The 19,972-nt window shown below is 41.5% G+C and overlaps 2 protein-coding genes across 5 annotated transcripts in view; one reads left to right on the top strand and one right to left on the bottom strand.

The window, feature by feature from the left end:
* The window catches only part of fancm (FA complementation group M), a 175,910-nt gene that overhangs the window by 28,004 nt on the left and 127,934 nt on the right, over positions 1 to 19,972 (top strand). The window lies entirely within an intron of this gene.
* soul3 (heme-binding protein soul3) lies at positions 34 to 18,647 on the bottom strand. Of its 2 annotated transcripts, none has more exons than XM_070879416.1 (6): positions 18,392 to 18,647; positions 17,948 to 18,180; positions 10,250 to 10,341; positions 7,015 to 7,156; positions 6,091 to 6,274; positions 34 to 1,805 (listed from the first exon to the last, which is right to left on the bottom strand). In XM_070879416.1, exons 2-6 carry the CDS (start codon positions 18,168 to 18,170, stop codon positions 1,634 to 1,636), a joined length of 813 nt encoding a protein of 270 aa, XP_070735517.1. In that variant the 5' UTR covers positions 18,171 to 18,180; positions 18,392 to 18,647; the 3' UTR covers positions 34 to 1,633. The 2 variants fall into 2 exon arrangements, with proteins under 2 accessions (XP_070735517.1, XP_070735516.1); XM_070879415.1 differs by having other exon boundaries at positions 17,948 to 18,185; positions 18,392 to 18,646.

The following is a 19,972-nucleotide window of genomic DNA, read 5'->3' as shown; positions in this document are numbered from 1 at the left end:
AGTGGAACTCTAGGGTTTAATAGGCAGTGTAGGATACAGTCACTTTGACTTTGAGTTATTGAGGGGGTGGGAAAATTGGACAAGGTCTAAGTTCGTTCTTGCTTATGCAGCTGCTACATAGTATTTAATGACTTCATCCCATACAGCTTCTGCATAATGTTCTATAAATGGGATACACTTCATATTTAGTGTGAAGATAATCTAGACCATTTGATGCAAAAGCTGACTCTGTACTGTGGCAATCTCTTGCTTGACGCTTCGTGGTATTGGTGCTTACCCAAGAAAAGTGAGTGTTTGTTTTAAAAAAATCCAATGATAGTAGAGGAGGTGCGGGATGGCAGATGTTAATAGCTTCATGTCCAAGAGAAGCTAGATGTCTATGTTGTATTATTTTAAATATTTCTTTAGCTTGCCTTTCAAGGACAATCTATTGCATACATATTTATTTTGCTGAAAACTTAAGCTACTGTGAAATACAGTTGTCAGGAGATAGAATTCTTCTGGACCAACATATAATGTTGCGATTTAAACCAAAATAACGTTTTTTTTTCCTGACCCTCAGTTTATTGCATTTTAAACAAAAATGTTTTCTTCCTGCTCTTTCCTTGGCCCAAATTTATAATTTCTCTACCCAATAGGAGTGCTTTTTTTTAATAGTAAGAAAGCAGTCTTTTTAAGACATCATATCATGGTGGATGACTTTTGAATACCCTTTCCAGTCCTGGAAGTCAATCTTGGCCCTCTACTATAACTTGAAGTTCAGTTTGCACTTAGTCTTAATTGATGCAAAGCTTTTTAAGCTGAGCTTGAGTGCCAAGACTGGTATCCAGTGCTAGCACAGCGCTGATACCCAGAGCTAGCTGAAACAGATTAGTCTTGCATTCCTGAATGGATCTCTTGGGGAATTTTGAGTTGGGAGACCCCACCTGGTGGATGTGTAACTGGCTGCTTTTCCATTGCATAGGAAAACATTAAATTGTTTCGGTGGGAGCGAGCATTGTTCAACTTTTTGATTGCAGCTTTTTTTGTAACTACATGGCATCACTCACTTCCCATATTTCTATCATTTTATTTTTAATTTTTTCTTGTTTAACAGGTTATACTAGAGTTCTAATTTATAAGTATGAAGACCATGTCTACAATTTAATTAAAGGTCTTTGGCAAACTATGATGTTGGGCACACTCCATCATCATAGGCGGTCCCTTGTATCGAGGATGACTTGCTTTCATGCCAAAAAGGGATGAGTTCATCGATGTTTCAATGAAGGACCTAATATTCCAGGTCCCGACCAACATCCTGAAGGGTGGAAGATTGACTGTGTGGATTTTTTTAACATGTGGTGGTCATTGCACACCAGCCACCACACGGGCTTGACTGAGCTAGTTCTTGGTCCAGTGGCAAGGATTAACCAAGACGACTGGAGATCAGCTCTACTGCACGGACCTAGTGCATACTAATTTGTTTTTAAGTGTCAACCTGTGATCATTTTATTATGTTAGTTCTTAAGTGCTGGGGTTTTGAGTTACTTAGCATGAGCTTAAATGGTAACTTGCTTATCACATATTACTCACATTTTCACAAAATGGGTCACTGCACAAGGTCTGTATTCCATATCAGATACAAATGATTTGCTCAGGGTCTCTGAATAAACCATATCTCATTCTCACGGTTTGGAGCAGCAGGGTTGTTGTAACTAGCTACAATAAAGGTATCCTGCTGAAGCCACTCGGGTGAGTCTAGGTACGCTGCTAATTGGTTTATCTCTTGTAGAATCGACTCTTCATTGGTGGTGCCATTAAAGGGTCTGTACAAACAGAAAGTTATGAATGATCAGTAATTTTTATTTTTCTGGTAAAATTGCAATATTGACATCTCTAAATGCATTCTGATGCTTAAACGTTCCCGAATGCACATGATTTCTTCTTTTAATGTCTATAATAATGTATGTTGAGCGGGGTTTAATGCTTTCTATTAGCTACATGACTACGCAGTTTTCTGCAGGTCCCACGCAGTTGGTGAACTGGCTTTTGAATAGAAAATATTTAGAGGAAACATTGGTGGGGGTTAGCTGTCTTTTTTTGAAGTCAACCAGATCTTTCAGTTCTTGTGCCCATCAAAATATCAATATTGTGAAATCCGTCTAATACATAATGGGCCTGATTTTTGCAGACGGAGGCTTCCTGCGGGCGGATGACTCCGTACTGCAATAAATGTACGCACCTACCTGGTGGTCCTGGATCTATGGAGACTCGTGCTCTTGGGCCTCTATTCATAGGCCTGCGTAGAGGCCCACGTATCTCAGGGACGCATGCAGTTTACTCCCTGGTGCAAGGGTCAAGGATGTCTCGGAGCGGGTGCAGGACATTCTGAAAAGGGAGGGTGAACAGCCAGTTGTCGTGGTGCATATAGGTACCAACGACATAGGTAAAACATGGGATGAGGTCCTACGAGACGAATTTAGGGAGCGAGGAGTTAAATTTAAAAAAGTAGGACCTCAAAAGTAGTAATCTCAGGATTGCTACCAGTGCCACGTGCTAGTCAGAGTAGGAATCGCAGGATAGCTCAGATGAATACATGGCTTGAGCAGTGGTGCAGCAGGGAGGGATTCAAATTCCTGGGGCATTGGAACCAGTTCTAGGGGAGGTGGGACCAGTACAAACCGGACGGTCTGCACTTGGGCAGGACCGGAACCAATGTCCTAGGGGGAGTGTTTGCTAGTGCTGTTGGGGAGGAGTTAAACTAATATGGCAGGGGGATGGGAACCAATGCAGGGAGACAGAGGGAAACAAAATGGAGACAGAAGCAAAAGACAGAAAAGAGAAGAGTAAAAGTGGAGGGCAGAGAAACCCAAGGCAAAAAACAAAAAGGGCCACTTTGCAGCAAAATTCTAAAGGTTCAAAGTGTGTTAAAAAGGCAAGCCTGAAGGCTCTGTGCCTCAATGCGAGGAGTATTCAGAATAAGATGGACGAATTAACTGTGCAGATAGCAGTTAACGGATACGATGTGGTTGGCATCACGGAGACATAGCTCCAGGGTGACCAAGGCTGGGAACTCAACATCCAAGGGTATTCAACATTTAGGAAGGATAGACAAAGGAAAAAGAGGCGGGGTGGTGTTGCTGGTTAAAGAGGAAATTAATGCAATTGTAATGAAAGACATTAGCTTGGATGATGTGGAATCGATATGGGTGGAGCTACGGAATACCAAACGGCAGAAAACGCTAGTGGGAGTTGTGTACAGACCTCCAAACCATAGTAGTGATGTTGGGAAAGGCATCAAACAGGAAATTAGGGGTGTATGCAATAAAGGTGCAGCAGTTATCATGGGTGACTTTAATATGCATATAGATTGGGCTAATCAAACTGGAAACAATATGGTGGAGGAGAATTTCCTGGAGTGCATAAGGGATGGTTTTCTAGACCAATATGTCGAGGAACCAACTAGGGGGGAGGCCATCTTAGACTGGGTGTTGTGTAATGAGAGAGGATTAATTAGCAATCTCGTTGTGCGAGGCCCCTTGGGGAAGAGTGACCATAATATGGTGGAATTCTACATTAGGATGGAGAATGAAACAGTTAATTCCGAGACCATGGTCCAGAACTTAAGGAAGGGTAACTTTGAAGGTATGAGGCGTGAATTGGCTAGGATAGATTGGCGAATGATACTTAAGGGATTGACAGTGGATGGGCAATGGCAGACATTTAGAGACCGCATGGATGAACTACAACAATTGTACATCCCTGTCTGGCGTAAAAATAAAATAGGGAAGGTGGCTCAACCGTGGCTATCAAGGGAAATCAGGGATAGTATTAAAGCCAAGGAAGTGGCATACAAATTGGCCAGAAATAGCAGCGAACCCGGGGACTGGGAGAAATTTAGAACTCAGCAGAGGAGGACAAAGGGTTTGATTAGGGCAGGCAAAATAGAGTACGAGAGGAAGCTTGCAGGGAACATTAAAACGGACTGCAAAAGTTTCTATAGATATGTAAAGAGAAAAAGGTTAGTAAAGACAAACGTAGGTGCCCTGCAGTCAGAATCAGGGGAAGTAATAACGGGGAACAAAGAAATGGCAGACCAATTGAACAAGTACTTTGGTTCGGTATTCACTAAGGAGGACACAAACAACCTTCCGGATATAAAAGGGATCAGGGGGTCTAGTAAGAAGGAGGAACTGAGGGAAATCCTTATTAGTCGGGAAATTGTGCTGGGGAAATTGATGGGATTGAAGGCCGATAAATCCCTAGGGCCTGATAGTCTGCATCCCAGAGTACTTAAGGAGGTGGCCTTGGAAATAGCGGATGCATTGACAGTCATTTTCCAACATTCCATAGACTCTGGTTCAGTTCCTATGGAGTGGAGCGTAGCCAATGTAAACCCACTTTTTAAAAAAGGAGGGAGAGAAAACAGGGAATTATAGACCGGTCAGCCTGACATCGGTAGTGGGTAAAATGATGGAATCAATTATTAAGGATGTCATAGCAGTGCATTTGGAAAGAGGTGACATGATAGGTCCAAGTCGGCATGGATTTATGAAGCGGAAATCATGCTTGACAAATCTTCTGGAATTTTTTGAGGATGTTTCCAGTAGAGTGGACAAGGGAGAACCAGTTGATGTGTATTTGGACTTTCAGAAGGCCTTCCAGAAGGTCCCACACAAGAGATTAATGTGCAAAGTTAAAGCACATGGGATTGGGGGTAGTGTGCTGACTTGGATTGAGAACTGGTTGTCAGACAGGAAGCAAAGAGTAGGAGTAATTGGGTACTTTTCAGAACGGCAGGCAGTGACTAGTGGGGTACCGCAAGGTTCTGTGCTGGACCCCAGCTGTTTACATTGTACATTAATGATTTAGACGAGGGGATTAAATGTAGTATCTCCAAAGTTGCGGATGACACTAAGTTGGGTGGCAGTGTGAGCTGCGAGGAGGATGCTATGAGGTTGCAGAGTGACTTGGATAGGTTTGGTGAGTGGGCAAATGCATGGCAGATGAAGTATAATGTGGATAAATGTGAGATTATCCACTTGGGTGGTAAAAACAGAGAGACAGACAGACTATTATCTGAATGGTGACAGATTAGGAAAAGGGAAGGTGTAACGAGATCTGGGTGTCATGGTACATCAGTCATTGAAGGTTGGCATGTAGGTACAGCAGGTGATTAAGAAAGCAAATGGCATGTTGGTCTTCATAGCGAGGGGATTTGAGTACAGGGGCAGGGAGGTGTTACTACAGTTATACAGGGCCTTGGTGAGGCCACACCTGGAATATTGTGTACAGTTTTGGTCTCCTAACTTGAGGAAGGACATTCTTGCCATTGAGGGAGTGCAGCGAAGGTTCACCAGACTGATTCCCGGGATGGCGGGACTGACCTATCAAGAAAAACTGGATCAACTGGGCTTGTATTCACTGGAGTTCAGAAGAATGAGAGGGGATCTCCTAGAACGCTTAAAATTCTGATGGGTTTAGACAGGTTAGATGCAGGAAGAATGTTCCCAATGTTGGGGAAGTCCAGAACCAGGGGTCACAGTCTAAGGATAAGGGGTAAGCCATTTAGGACCGAGATGAGGAGAAACTTCTTCACCCAGAGAGTGGTGAATCTGTGGAATTCTCTACCACAGAAAGTTGTTGAGGCCAATTCACTAAATATATTCAAAAAGGAGTTAGATGTTGTCCTTAATACTGGGGGGAATCAAGGGGTATGGTGAGAAAGCAGGAATGGGGTACTGAAGTTGCATGTTCAGCCATGAACTCATTGAATGGCAGTGTCGGCTCGAAGGGCCGAAAGGCCTAGTCCTGCACCTATTTTCTATGTTTCTATGATCACATGGGCCAGCCCAACCAATCGGATAGCGAATTCCCATTATGCTTATGGTGATTCCATTTATGTATGGAATCCCCATAAACTTCATAGGATTCACCCCCAAAAATATATGTTTACACCACTGAAATAAAAAATAATTACACCCTTATTTTACAAGTTTTTGAATATTAAGATTATTGGGTGTTTAAATGCTTGCTAAGATATTTGTAACATAGGCTTACTTTGTAATGTGCCTTACGGCTTCAGATAAAATCTTGCATTAAGCTGCTTACCTAGTGTAAGCGACATGAGCAGGCCACTCCTCTATGGCAATTTCTGCGTCAAAAGGCTGTGGGGCCTGATCTTGAAATTGTGCTGGCAGGTAGTAAGCTGTGGTTACTTCAGGCCAGAGTTCTGATCTGGTCTGGTTGGTGCGCACAGTGGTGACAATAGGCAGTGTTATTCCCAGGAAGAGACCTGTAAAATCAAGGTAGACCAATAGATTATTGGGCCATACACAATGGGTATATTTGGCAGAAGAATATAAACAGTACCTTTTTGCTTTCCAGCTGTCAAAAAAAGTGTTCTGATTATTTATAGACTTTCTTTATTTAGGAAATCTGAGAAAGTTATCATGGCTGTTTAGCAGCAACTTCGAAGGACTGAAGAAAGCGGTCAACATTATCTCATTCCAAATACCATCCAAGAAATGTGTAAGGTTCAACTACGCACGTTTTAATTTTCTCAACTACACAGGGAACTGATATTAAAGAAATAGAATACTGTAGGTGTTTCAAAGGCATGTCTACAATGTCATAAGAACATAAGAAATAGGAGCAGGAGTAGGCCATTTGGCCCTCGAGCCTGCTCTGTCATTGAGTAAGATCATGGCTGATCTGATCTTGGCCTCAACTCCTTCCCTGCCCACTCCCCATAACTCTAGACTCCCTTATCGTTCAAAAATCTGTCCATCTCCACCTTAAATATATTCAATGACTCAATTCCACAGTTCTCTGTTTTAATGTATTAATCTAGGCAATCTGCAACATACATCTGACAATGTTAAAGGAATTAAAACTGATGGAGGACAGTTATAATATAAACCACTGCAAATACCAATGGGCAAGTATGTTTTTTGTTGAAGATTGTAACTTTACTATTCTGCTTGCTGCAGTGCATTAATCTGTTAGGTGTAATTTGTCATTTTTGAGAATCACCTGATGAGTTTTGTTGGCAAATGTATTTCATCAGTTTCATAAATCCCAGGCATATGCTTTGTTCATAGCGTGATTCACACTGGGTTACACAAGCCCACTTGGCTTTTTCGTATTGACGCTTTTCATATCGTAGTTCATCATCCTGTCAAAAACAATGGAAAGTAAATGCTATTACTATCCGGAATGATTATTTGCACGAACATTTTTGTGTCCCACTGTGCATGTGCGCCATGGACACTGCCCCTTTTTGCACATGCGCTCTCAATCTGGTCACTCGTACAATACGATATGAGGGAAGGGGAGAAAGACAGGAACATGGGTGGGACGAGGACGACGACGACATGATGTCCGAAAAGGGTGGGGGAGGGGAGGATGGTCAGAAACTTGGGCTGGTGGGGGAGATGGGTCAGAAACCGACGCATTAATTTGTAATACCTAAAGCTCTAATTGGGTCCCCTTGATGACGAGTCTTGATTCGTCACCTTGGAGGATAAGACCCCCCCCCCGCCCACAATTTCTCTGGAATGTAATTAGAACCGCCCTGCCTCCGTAATCAGTGACTTTGCAAAATGTAATTCGAGCCATTCTGACTGCTGACTCCATACAGAACAGTGCTCACTTGGAATAGACAGGGCTCACTCTCGCAGGTTAAGATCTTCTCCTCCCCATCCCCCACCACCCAAGTTTCTGACCTTCTCCACTCCCCTTCCTTCTCCCAGCCCAAGTTTCTGACAGGAGTGATTATGTGCACAAACATTTTCGTGTCCTGCATATGCAGTACGATACATGAGGAAGCTGGAAGTAGGGCCTAACCATGTTGCAGAGTCTGGAACTGTAGCTCGAGACTATGACTGTCGATGACTGTGCTGAAGGAGCCTTCAGGACCTTTGACTAGAATATCGCTATCTGGAGAGACAGATTGAGCAGAGAGAACCACACACTTTGGGGAAGGGAGGAGAGAGAGACCGAGACCAACCCTTTGGGGGGGCGCAGCAAAAGAGAGAAAGAATGTGTGTGGGGGGGGGGGGGGGGGGTGGTGCGGTGGAGTGAGTGAGAGACGGTGGGGTGGAAAAAGTAAGGAAGAGACTGGGGGGGTGAAGTAAGAGTGAGAGACTGGGGCAGAGAGGGAGTGGGGGAGAGAGAGAGAGTGACTTGGGGGGGAGACTTGGGCTGGAGGAGAAGGACAGGAACTTGGATGGCGAGTGGGAAAGAGGAGTTTAGGAAGTTGGACTGGGTGGGGAGGTCAGGCACCTGGGCTGGGAGGAGATGGTCAGAAGCTTAGGCTGGGGGGAGATGCAGAAACTTGGGCTGGGGGGGGGGGAGCGGGGGATGATCAGGCATTTGGGCCTGGGGAGGGGGTAAGGTCAGGCACTTGGGTGGTGGGGGTTGGGAGAAGACCTTAACCCGTGAGAGTGAGCCCTGTCTGTTCCAAGTGAGCTCTGCTCTGTATAGTGTCGGCAGTCGGAAAGGCTTGAATTACACTTTGCAAAGTCACTGATTACGTAGGCAGGGCGGTTCCAATTACACATTCCTGAGAAACTGCTGGGTGTGTCTTATTATCCAAAGGGACCAATCCATAATCAAAACTTGTCATCAATGGGGTCCAATCAGAGCTTTTAATTGTTACAAATAAACACATCCTTTACTACTATCCTCAGTAATTTTTGTTTGACCAAATATTAAGGGAGCTGAAAATGTTTGGCATGTTGTGGCTTATTTGACATTTTAAAAGTTTTCAATATCAGCCGTTGCACAAGTAATTTAGTCCCTAAATAACTAATTTAGTATGATGAAAATAATGCTGTCTATTGGTCTGTCATCCACCCAACTACAGTGTCTCTGGGTTCCTTTGAATAATTTTAACCATGTACTTTTGGTTCATCAGCAAACTTAGAAATGTTACTCTCTGTATCTCAAAGTTGCGTTGGTGGATACAGTTGATTAATTCAGTCACTTTTTGCATGTAATGGAATTGAATTATTTGCAAAATAAAATGGTAATGTATATACAATAGTTAAAAAAAATTCCAATTAAGAGGAGTAGATTGCAGTAAACAAGATGGATGGGTATGTTGGTACAAGGAGAGTTTCAAACTTTTAACTTCACTTGGCCAAGTTTTAATTTTATTTTCAAATATTACTAATGTTGGTATATTATTTCCTCCTCTAATTCATTTATGTAGATTGTAAGAACTAGATGCTTGACCGCCTGGGTAATGCCACTAGTCGTTTCACCCTATCTCAAATTAAGTTTATAATCCAGCTTTTCTTATAGTCTAGTCATTACTGTTCTTCCACTGTCTTATGAGATTTATCACACATGCTTTTTGAAAGTGCATATGTGTATTGGAGATAGATGGATGTAGTCTTGTGCTGCTTTGCTTTGTAATTACTTAGCCTTGACACCCAATTTACACACCACACGTTTAGAGTTTGTGTGAAGTTGAAATTGCTTTGCACTGATGCTAAGGTTGCACTGTGATTGTAGCATTCGTCTGAAATTAATGGACTAAAACCCTATTCAGGACTTGAGCAAATAATCTGGGCTGACACTCTGTGTAGTACCGAGGGAGTGAATTAGCTGTTAAAGCAAGGGCCAGTGGTTCAGATGGATATTAAAGATCCCATTGCAATATTTAAAGAGTAGCAGGGAGTCATAATTTTTCTGACCGCCATCACCATTGAGGACAGCTTAGTCATTTTATCTTAGTTCTTGTGTGTAAAATGTCGGCTGCATTTGCCTACATAATGGCCACTGCTCTTTAATTAATTCAGTGCTTGTGATGTGCTTTGAGAGGTGTGGTAAGGTGCAATATAAATCGGTCTTTTTCTTCTTGGTGCCGGATGACTTGGTTTCTTTCACATTTAATGTTTAGCAATGAGTTTGTACCTTTTTTTTCTATTTTTCCTAGGCTACACGGCCCTACTTTTGATGATTAGACTTTGAGGTGCCTCTGGTGCCTAGTCTATCCCTCTAATTTTTTGAGACTAACTGAACCATAGAATTCAGATTGCTTCCTTCAGGGGTTACTATTACTGTCATTTTTTTTTCTAATGTTGAATTTGAGTTTGAACTTTAAACTATCCCACTTAGCATGGTGGCAGTGCCCCATGACAGGATGGAGGGTGTACTCCGTGTGAAGATGGGACTTGGTCAGAATACACTCTAGCCTCAAGCAAAATTTTCACCACTTAGTTAGCCCTTTAATTAAAGGTCTTGAATTGTTACTTGTTACCTTTTTTTTATGACCTATTGATGTAAATGGGACCCTCTCCCTGTTTTCAGGTTGGTTGTTTCTTGTCATCTGTTGGATTGGTTCTGTCATGTCTGAGAAACACAATCAAGCAATAATTTAAACATGCATATTTCATTAAATTTATATGCCAAAGTATACAAGGACAAAAGATTGCAGGAACTTACCGTATAGTGTCTAGAAAATTTATTATGTCTTTTGTAAAATATGAATTTAATATTGTCACAAATTGTTGTCTGAAGTGAACTATGCAGTTTTTGTTTCTGTCTTCTGCCAGGGTTGTTAATTTTTTTTTTTAAACCACTGTTCTGTTAGATTAGTTCACAACATCCTTCATTCATACAAACTAACACACTTGAATTATTTTAGTCAAAGCTGGTATTATCTTCATAAAGGTTAATGCACGGTACACCACATGATCAGAGGATAATTATATATGAGAGACTATTTGCCTATCTTGATTCAACCATAGAGAATCTAATGCCTTTCCTACATTACAACAGTGACGACACTCCAAAAGTACTTCATTGGCTGTAAAGCGCTTTGAGATGTCCGGTGGTCAAGAAAGGCACTGTATAAATCCAACTCATTCTTTCTTTTCATGTATCCGTCATATAATCTAGCTTCTCCTTCAAAGCATCTGTGCTAATCACCTCAACATTGAAAGATATGACAGTAGACAAGCAAGGGATAGCATTTAAAGAATTAATAATTTACAAGAAATATACATTCCTTTTTTAAGGCACAAAAAACCCACAGGAAAAGTGGTCCAACCATGGCTAACAAGAAGTTATAGTATTAGATCAAAGGAAGAGGCTTATAATGTTGCCAAAAAGAGCAGTAAGCCTGAGGATTGGGAAGATTTTAGAATTCAGCAAAGGAGACCAAGAAATTGATAAAGAAAGGGAAAATAGAATGAGAGAAAACTGGCGAGACATAACAGATTGCAAAAGCTTCTATAGATATGTAAAAAGGAAAAGATTACCAGAAGTAAATGTGGGTCCCTTACAGGCTGAGACAAGAGAAATTATAATGGGGAAATAAGGAAATGGCAGGGAAATTAAACCAATACTTTGTGTCTGTCTTCACAAAAGAAGGTGCAAAAAACTTGCCAGAAATAGTTGATAACCAAGGGTCTAGCGAGAATGAGGAACTGAAAGAAATTAGTATTAGTAAAAAGAAATGGTACTGTAGAAATTAATGGGACTGAAAGCCGATAAATCCCTTGGACCTGAAGGCCTACATCTTGGGGTTTGAAAGATGTGGCTATAGAAATAGTTGATGCATTGGTTGTCATCTTCCAAAATTCCATAGTTTCTAGAATGGATTGGAAGGTAGCAAATGTAACCCCACTATTTAAGAAAGCAGGGAGGGAGAAAACAGGGAACTACAGACTAGTTAGCCTGACATCATTAGTAGGGAAAATGCTAGAATCTATTAAGGATGTGGTAACAGGGCACTTAGAAAAATAATAAGATTGGGCAGAGTCAACACGGATTTCTGAAATGGAAATCCTGTTTGACAAATCTGATAGAATTCTGTGAGGTTGGAACTAGCAGAATAGGTAAGGGGGAACCAGTGGATGTGGTGTATTTGGATTTTCAGAAGGCATTCGATAAGGTGCCACAAAAAAGGTTATTCAACAAAATTAGGGCTCATGGGATTGGGGGTAAAAAACTAGCATGGATTGAGGATTGGTTAATGGACAAAAAACAGAGTAGGAATAATTGGGTCATTTTCAGGTCGACAGGCTATAACTAATGGGGTACCGCATGGATCGGTGCTTGGGCCTCAGCTATTCACAATATATATCAATGATTTGGATGAGGTGACCAAATGTAATCCAAGTTTGCTGGTGATACAAAACTAGGTGGGAATGCAAGTTGTGAGGAGGATGCAAAGAGGCTTTAAGGGGATATAAACAGGCTAAGTGAGTGTGCAAAAACATGGCAAATGGAAAATAATGTGGAGAAATGTGAAGTTATCCATTTTGGTAGGAAAAGTAGAAAAGCAGAGTATTTTTTAAATAGTCAGAGATTGGGAAATGTTGGTGTTCAGAGGGACCTGGGTGTCCTTGTACACGAATCACTTAAAGTTAACATACAGGCACAGCAAGCAATTACGAAAGCAAATGGAATGGTGGCCTTTAATACAAGAGGATTTGAGTGTAAGAGTAAAGATGTCTTACTGCAATTATATATGGCCCTGGTGAGACCACACCTGGAGTATTGTGTACAGTTTTGGTTTCCATACCTAAGGAAGGATATACTTGCCATAGAGGGAGTGCAACAAAGGTTCACCAGACTGATTCCTGTGATGGGGGATTGTCTTATGAGGAGAGATTGAGTAGACTAGGCCTATATTCTCTGGCGTTTAGAAGAATGAGAGGTGATCTCATTGAAACATACAAAATTCTTACAGGGCTTGACAGGGTGGATGCAGGGAGGATGTTTCCCCTGGCTGGAGTGTCTAGGGGTCACAGTCTTAGAATAAGGGGTCGGCCATTTAGGACTGATATGAGAAATTTCTTCACTTGGAGGGTTGTGAATCTTTGGAATTCTCTTCCTCAAAGGGCTGTGGAAGCTCAGTTGTTGAGCATATTCAAGACTGGGATGGATAGATTTTTGGATATTAAGGGAATCAAGGAATATGGGGATAGTGCAGACAAGTAGAGTTGAGTTAGAAGATCAGCCATGATCTCATTGAATGGCAGAGCAGGCTCGAGGGTCTACTCCTGCTCCTATATTTTATGTCGAACCAACCTATGTGGTAGTGAGTTCCACATTCTCATTACTCTTGAGTAAAAAAGTTTTTCCTGAATTCCTTATATTACTGACTATTCATGACCTCTAGTTTTGTACTCTTCCACCAGTGGAAACATTTTCTTTACGTCTACCCATCAAACCCCTTCATAATTTTAAAGACCTAGCAATCAATAGCTAGAAGTCAACTTTAAAATTGGTGCATAAAATAATGTCTTTACAATTAAATAAGCCTCCTGTCCCCAATGATCTGGAGTGCACCTTTTACTACCCGATATCTAGTTAAAGGATAGTACAACCTGGGGATCATAATAACAAACATTATTTGTAGACTGGCTATTGAAATATTGCATATGCTGCCATTTATTAAGTTTACAAAAATATAAAATGCATGTATTGCAATCCTCCGTGTGGGAAATAAACAGAGACTTGGAAGCCATTTTGTCATGAGAAGATATAGATTTAATAGCAGCAACATAAACTGGGCAAGAGTGGAAAATAAACATGGAGTTATAATATTTTTAGGGGGTACAGAATAGGTAAGAAAGGAGTAAACCGAGAAAGGGGAATGTAATTCCTAAAATGTGATCATAACTCGTATGTTCATATGCTTGTAAGAGGAGAGGCTCTGCTAGCTATAGAAATAGATGAGGTAAAGTTAAATGTAGGTGAACATCTGGAGTAGTGACCATAATATAACATTTAAGGTCCAAGAAAGGGCAATAGAAAGGCAAAGGAATCAGATTAGAATAGGACAGATTTCAGAAAGAGTGAGCTACCTGAGATGATGTGAAAAGAGAAATTGGCACACAGATTAGATCAACAATAGGATATTAAAAAGGAGATTGCAAAATAAGTGTATACAACTTAAAAATGAGACTACTTGAAGTGTCAGGATGTGGTGGATAAATAGAGATTAGCAACAAACTTTAATTGAATTAGAGGGCAAATGGGACCTTTAGGTATAAGAGCATAAGAATAAATGGGAACAGGAGTAGACCATGTGGCCCCTCGACCCTGCTGATCTTCCACCTCAATTCCACTTTCCCCGCCCTATTCCCATATCCTTTGATTTCCTTGGTATCAAAATGTATCGATCTCAGTCTTGATAAAATGCGAGAGAGTACAAGAAATTATGAGAGGGATATGAAAAGTAAAGAGGACGTATGAGAAGAATCACATTCAATAGAAAAATGATTCTATAAATCTATCAATGAAGCGAGACCTTTTGAGGAGAGGATAACTAGTTAATAGAGGATAAACAGAAATTGACAGGGATACTTAAGTGTTTACAAAATAGAAGGATATTTGGGAGGAGCTAAAGCCTGAATTGGTTAAAAGATACAATAAATAAAAAGGAAGTATTAAAGTCATTTATGCTATAGGAAGAAAATGTGCTGGATACATCCAAGATCCTGAGGGAAACAGTTAGAGGTCGGGGTGAGGGTGAGGAAGATATGGGACCCTAGAAATTATATTTCAGGGTTCTGTTAAGTGATGGGTACTGAAGCTAACCCAAGCAATTACAGGCCAACTGGTTTATCATGTAGTAGGGAAATTTTGGAATCTTATTAAAGGTGAAATTGTTAAGTATCTAGAAGAGAAAAGCAGCCAACACATATCAGAAAGGGACAAGGTAGCACACGAGATTGGAGAATTAAGGGGAACAATAGCAAATTGGATTATAAACCAGTTAGGTTTATGTACCAGAAAGGAGGAAACAGTAAGAGTTAAGGGCACTTTCTCAGTGGTTGGAAGTGTGTAGTGACTTATATATACGGTAGAGGGAGTAGTGTCCAAATTTATATTTGATCCTAGAATGGGCAAAAAGCGGTAGATGGAATTCAATGAAAATAAATGTGAGGCGGTACATTTTGATTTAAAGAAAAGTTATACTTTTGAGGGGAAACCTGGCTGAAAACAGCACAGTAATTTCCGTCTTCAAGTTCACAAGACATTAAAAGCAGCACCGTAAGTGGATAAGGCTATTTAAACAAAATTCTCATCTCTCCACTGGTTCTTTTGCCAATTATCTTAAATCTGTGTCCTCTGGTTACTGACCCTCTCCCTCCTGTCAATGGAAATAGTTTCTCCTTTATTTTCTCTGTCAAAAGTCCTCATAATTTTGAACCACTCTATTAAACCTCCCCTTAATTTTCTCTTCTTTAGAGAAGCTGGTATTGTTCTCCTTAGTGCGTCTGGCAGACTCCAGTTGATCCTTTCCAAAATTGTTAGCCTGTACTATTAGCAGTTGTTACTGATCTGATTTTTAACTAAATAAATGATTTTAAAAAACTATCCATAGCTGTCATTTTGAAAAGATAATTTATCAAAAGCATAGTCGCGAATAAGTAATTGTGTTGGATTAGTTAACTGTAAGGTTACTTTGAAACTGGGCTGATGAGCATTTTATGCATTCACTATTGTACATTCTACAGTTTGAAAAGGACAATGAAGTATATTTATACAGCTCCAGACCGTGGTTTGGTGTCACTCTTAACAATTTGATTTAAGATGGTACTCTTGGTAGAGTTATACATGAAAGGGGGAAAGAAAAAATCAGACTAAAGGGTATTAATTGGATTATTTCAACTGCCTCTCCATTCCCACCGGCAGCAAATAACTTCTCTTGTGAAAATTCCTTGGCACGAATGAAGTTCTGTACCCAGTGTAGAGCCACTTTCTAAAGCCATTTTGAAATGTATGCTTTACCTGTGATGGAATCATAGAATCAGAGAAATTTACAGCGCGGAAGGAGGCCATTTCGGCCAATCATGTCCGCGCCAGCCAATAAGGAGCTATCCAGCCGAATCCCACTTTCCAGCTCTTGGTTCGTAGCCTTGTAGATTATGGCACTTCAAGTGCACATCCAAGTACTTTTAAATGTGGTGAGGGTTTCTGCCCCCACCACCCTGTGGGTGAAGAAATTTCCCCTCTAATCCCCTTGAAACCTTCTACGAATTACTTTAAATCTATGCCCCCTGGTTGTTGACTCCTCTGCTAAGGGAAATGGGTCCGTCCTATCCGCTCTATCTAGGCCCCTCATAATATTATACACCTCAATAAGGTCTCTCCTCAGCCTCCACTGTTCCAAAGAAAACAAACCCAGCCTATCCAATTTTTCCTCATAGCTAAAATCCTCCAGTCCAAGCATCAGCCTTGTAAATCTTCTCTGTACCCTCTCCAGTGCAGTCACATCTTTCCTGTAATGAGGTGACCAGAACTGCACACAGTATTTTAGCTGTGGCCTAACTAGTGTTTTATACAGTTCAAGCATAACCTCCCCGCTCTTGCCTTTATTAGCTGATGCATAGAATACAAGTATTCCGTATGCCTTCTTAACCACTTTACCTACCTGGCCTGCTATCTTCAGGGATCTGTGGACCTGCACTCCAAGATCCCTTTGTTATCTACACTTCTCAGTGTCCTACCATTTAATGTGTATTCCCTTGCCTTGTTGGCCCTCCCCAAATGTATTACCTCACACTTCTCTGGATTGAATTCCATTTGCTACTGTTCTGCCCACCTGACCAGTTCATTGATACCTTCCTGCAGTCTACAGCTTTCTTCTTTATCAACCACCACACAGCTGATTTTAGGATCATCTTCAAACTTCCTAATCATATCCCCTACATTCAAGTCTAAATCTTTGATATATACATATAACACAAAAAGCAAGGGACCTAGTACTGAGCCCTGTGGAAACAGCCTTCCAGTCACAAAACACCCACCAGCTATTACCCTCTGCTTCCTGCCTCTGAGCCAATTTTGGATCCAAATAGCTACTTTGCCCTGGATCTCATGGCCCAGTCGGTCATGTAGGATCTTACCAAAAGCCTACATCAAATGCACTGCCCTCATCGACCCTCCTGTAGTGGCTTTTTTTTTTTAAAACAATATTGTGGGCTTTCATCAATTACTAGACATGACCACCAAAAAATGTGGGTTCTGCCAATCTGCCCTAGTAAATCATTCCAGTTTCCCCTGTACCAATAGTGCTTCGCAACAGCTTTAATTTTAATTAACAATATGGGGACTTTGTCAAACTGTTAAGATTACATAGTTTGGGTAGAGGGAGGGATATTTCACTGATGATTACAAATAAAACTACTGCTCTATTAACACTGGTTCTGGTCAGTAAGTTGGATTTTTTTTGTTTGCCAAATTCTGTTTGTTGCTTTTGTGAAATTTCTGATGCCACATCTGACTGATTCTGAAGTGTTTTTCCCCAAATGGTTTCATTTTTAATGGGTGGAAACAGTCAGCTTTTGTTTACCATTCAGTTTCTGTTGATAAAGAAGGTACAAGATTCTCAGGATGATCATGGGTTAAAATGGAAAATGTTGCAGCAAAAAGTTAGATCTGGTGTAAGGTCTTCTACTGGATGGAAAATAGAGCGAGGAAATCGAGACTGAAGTTCGGTTTTGCACAGAATTAATGCAGTAACTTCATGCTACACTACAGACAAGATTTTTTTTAAAAACGGCAATTTTCTTGAATCGGAAGAAAATAGTCTCTTACTGAAATGGGAAACGTTTTCTAAAAAAAACCTAACCATACAACCACCAGGCAAGGGGCGGGGGATTTTTCTAATGGCAGTAAGCGTATTTGGGGGAGAAGGGAGCTAGAGGTATCGTCCCTGGGAAACATTTTAAGTTGGAGTCATGTGCCAAAGTAACAATTTACTACAACGCTATCTTGCTTATATACAACAAACATTGTACCAAATTAATGTGGATTTTGTGAGCTATTGCGTATATTTAAGTCACTGGGGGAAGAGAGGGCGAGGCAATAGTGTTGTGGCCATAAGTATTTGAAGAACACCTTTATTCCCCATTCCGATTCCCACACGAATATCCGATCAGAAGTTGGCATGTTCGGAAAGCTCTATTGACTTCTAAAGCACAATCAATCCTACCTGTTGACACATTCACCTGATGCGTACGGCCGATGTCTTGCCAGTACGCCAGGAGACCGCCCTCATCTTGCTCGTTCTCCTCTTGTTCGATCATCTCTTCTCCGTTGCCAGTGTTGGCCAAATCCAAGCTCTGACCTTCGGTCACCGAGTCTAAATCCTCCAAGCTGATCAGCAATCGACCTGTTTCTGCGCCACTTCCAGGCCGGCATCCTTGACGATTCATCTGAGCTGCCCTAAACTTTTTTTGATAGATGTAAGTGGACAAAATAGTACTGAACAGCGCCTGGATGCTAAGCAGCTGACTTTCAAAAAAAATCGAAACGCGGGGACAACTACACTTTACAGAAGATGACATTAACTTTGGGTGTGGGTTGATATGCCAATCGGGATAGACTATAAACTTGGCCGGTGTATTTCCCAAGTAAGATGTTTGTGTAGACTTACCTCGGAGCAGAGCTCTCTCCACCGATCGCAGTTTGTTTTTGTCACCACTCGGAGCTTGCAGAAGCGAATCGCTGCAGAGAAAGGGAGGGACTAAAATAAGAGAAACCCGAGTGTTTCATTAAGAGACGCAGCGTCGAAGAGTGGGAGGGACCTAATACGCGAGAGAAAAACAGTGTAGTGAAAGAATCCGGATAGATAGCAGCAGTTCAGCATCACAGAACGAGAGTAAGGGGAATAAAAACTCGTGCTGCATAAGTTTATAATCTTTCGGCCCTCCCTAGCTTCATTCAGAAGGATGTAGCACACAAATCACTGACTCCACACGGTCTGGTGTAGTCAGAATCAGGGGAAGTCATAACGGGGAACAAAGAAATGGCAGACCAATTGAACAAGTACTTTGGTTCGGTATTCACTAAGGAGGACACAAACAACCTTCCGGATATAAAAGGGGTCAGAGGGTCTAGTAAGGAGGGGGAACTGAGGGAAATCTTTATTAGTCGGGAAATTGTGTTGGGGAAATTGATGGGATTGAAGGCCGATAAATCCCCAGGGCCTGATGGACTGCATCCCAGAGTATTTAAGGAGGTGGCCTTGGAAATAGCGGATGCATTGACAGTCATTTTCCAACATTCCATTGACTCTGGATCAGTTCCTATCGAGTGGAGGGTAGCCAATGTAACCCCACTTTTTTAAAAAAGGAGGGAGAGAGAAAACAGGGAATTATAGACCGGTCAGCCTGACCTCAGTAGTGGGTAAAATGATGGAATCAATTATTAAGGATGTCATAGCAGCGCATTTGGAAAATGGTGACATGATAGGTCCAAGTCAGCATGGATTTGTGAAAGGGAAATCATGCTTGACAAATCTTCTGGAATTTTTTGAGGATGTTTCCAGTAAAGTGGACAAAGGAGAACCAGTTGATGTGGTATATTTGGACTTTCAGAAGGCTTTCGACAAGGTCCCACACAAGAGATTAATGTGCAAAGTTAAAGAACATGGGATTGGGGGTAGTGTGCTGACGTGCATTGAGAACTGGTTGTCAGACAGGAAGCAAAGAGTAGGAGTAAATGGGGACTTTTCAGAATGGCAGGCAGTGACTAGTGGGGTGCCGCAAGGTTCTGTGCTGGGGCCCCAGCTGTTTACATTGTACATTAATGATTTAGACGAGGGGATTAAATGCAGTATCTCCAAATTTGCAGATGACACTAAGTTGGGTGGCAGTGTGAGCTGCGAGGAGGATGCTATTAGGCTGCAGAGTGACTTGGATAGGTTAGGTGAGTGGGCAAATGCATGGCAGATGAAGTATAATGTGGATAAATGTGAGGTTATCCACTTTGTTGGTAAAAAGAGAGAGACAGACTATTATCTGAATGGTGACAGATTAGGAAAAGGGCAGGTGCAAAGAGACCTGGGTGTCATGGTACATCAGTCATTGAAGGTTGGCATGCAGGTACAGCAGGCGGTTAAGAAAGCAAATGGCATGTTGGCCTTCATAGCGAGGGGATTTGAGTACAGGAGCAGGGAGGTGTTGCTACAGTTGTACAGGGCCTTGGTGAGGCCACACCTGGAGTATTGTGTACA

The sequence above is a fragment of the Pristiophorus japonicus genome, chromosome 4 (genome assembly GCF_044704955.1).
Source record: "Pristiophorus japonicus isolate sPriJap1 chromosome 4, sPriJap1.hap1, whole genome shotgun sequence".
Taxonomy (NCBI): domain Eukaryota; kingdom Metazoa; phylum Chordata; class Chondrichthyes; family Pristiophoridae; genus Pristiophorus; species Pristiophorus japonicus.
This window is presented reverse-complemented; position numbering and strand designations above follow the sequence as displayed.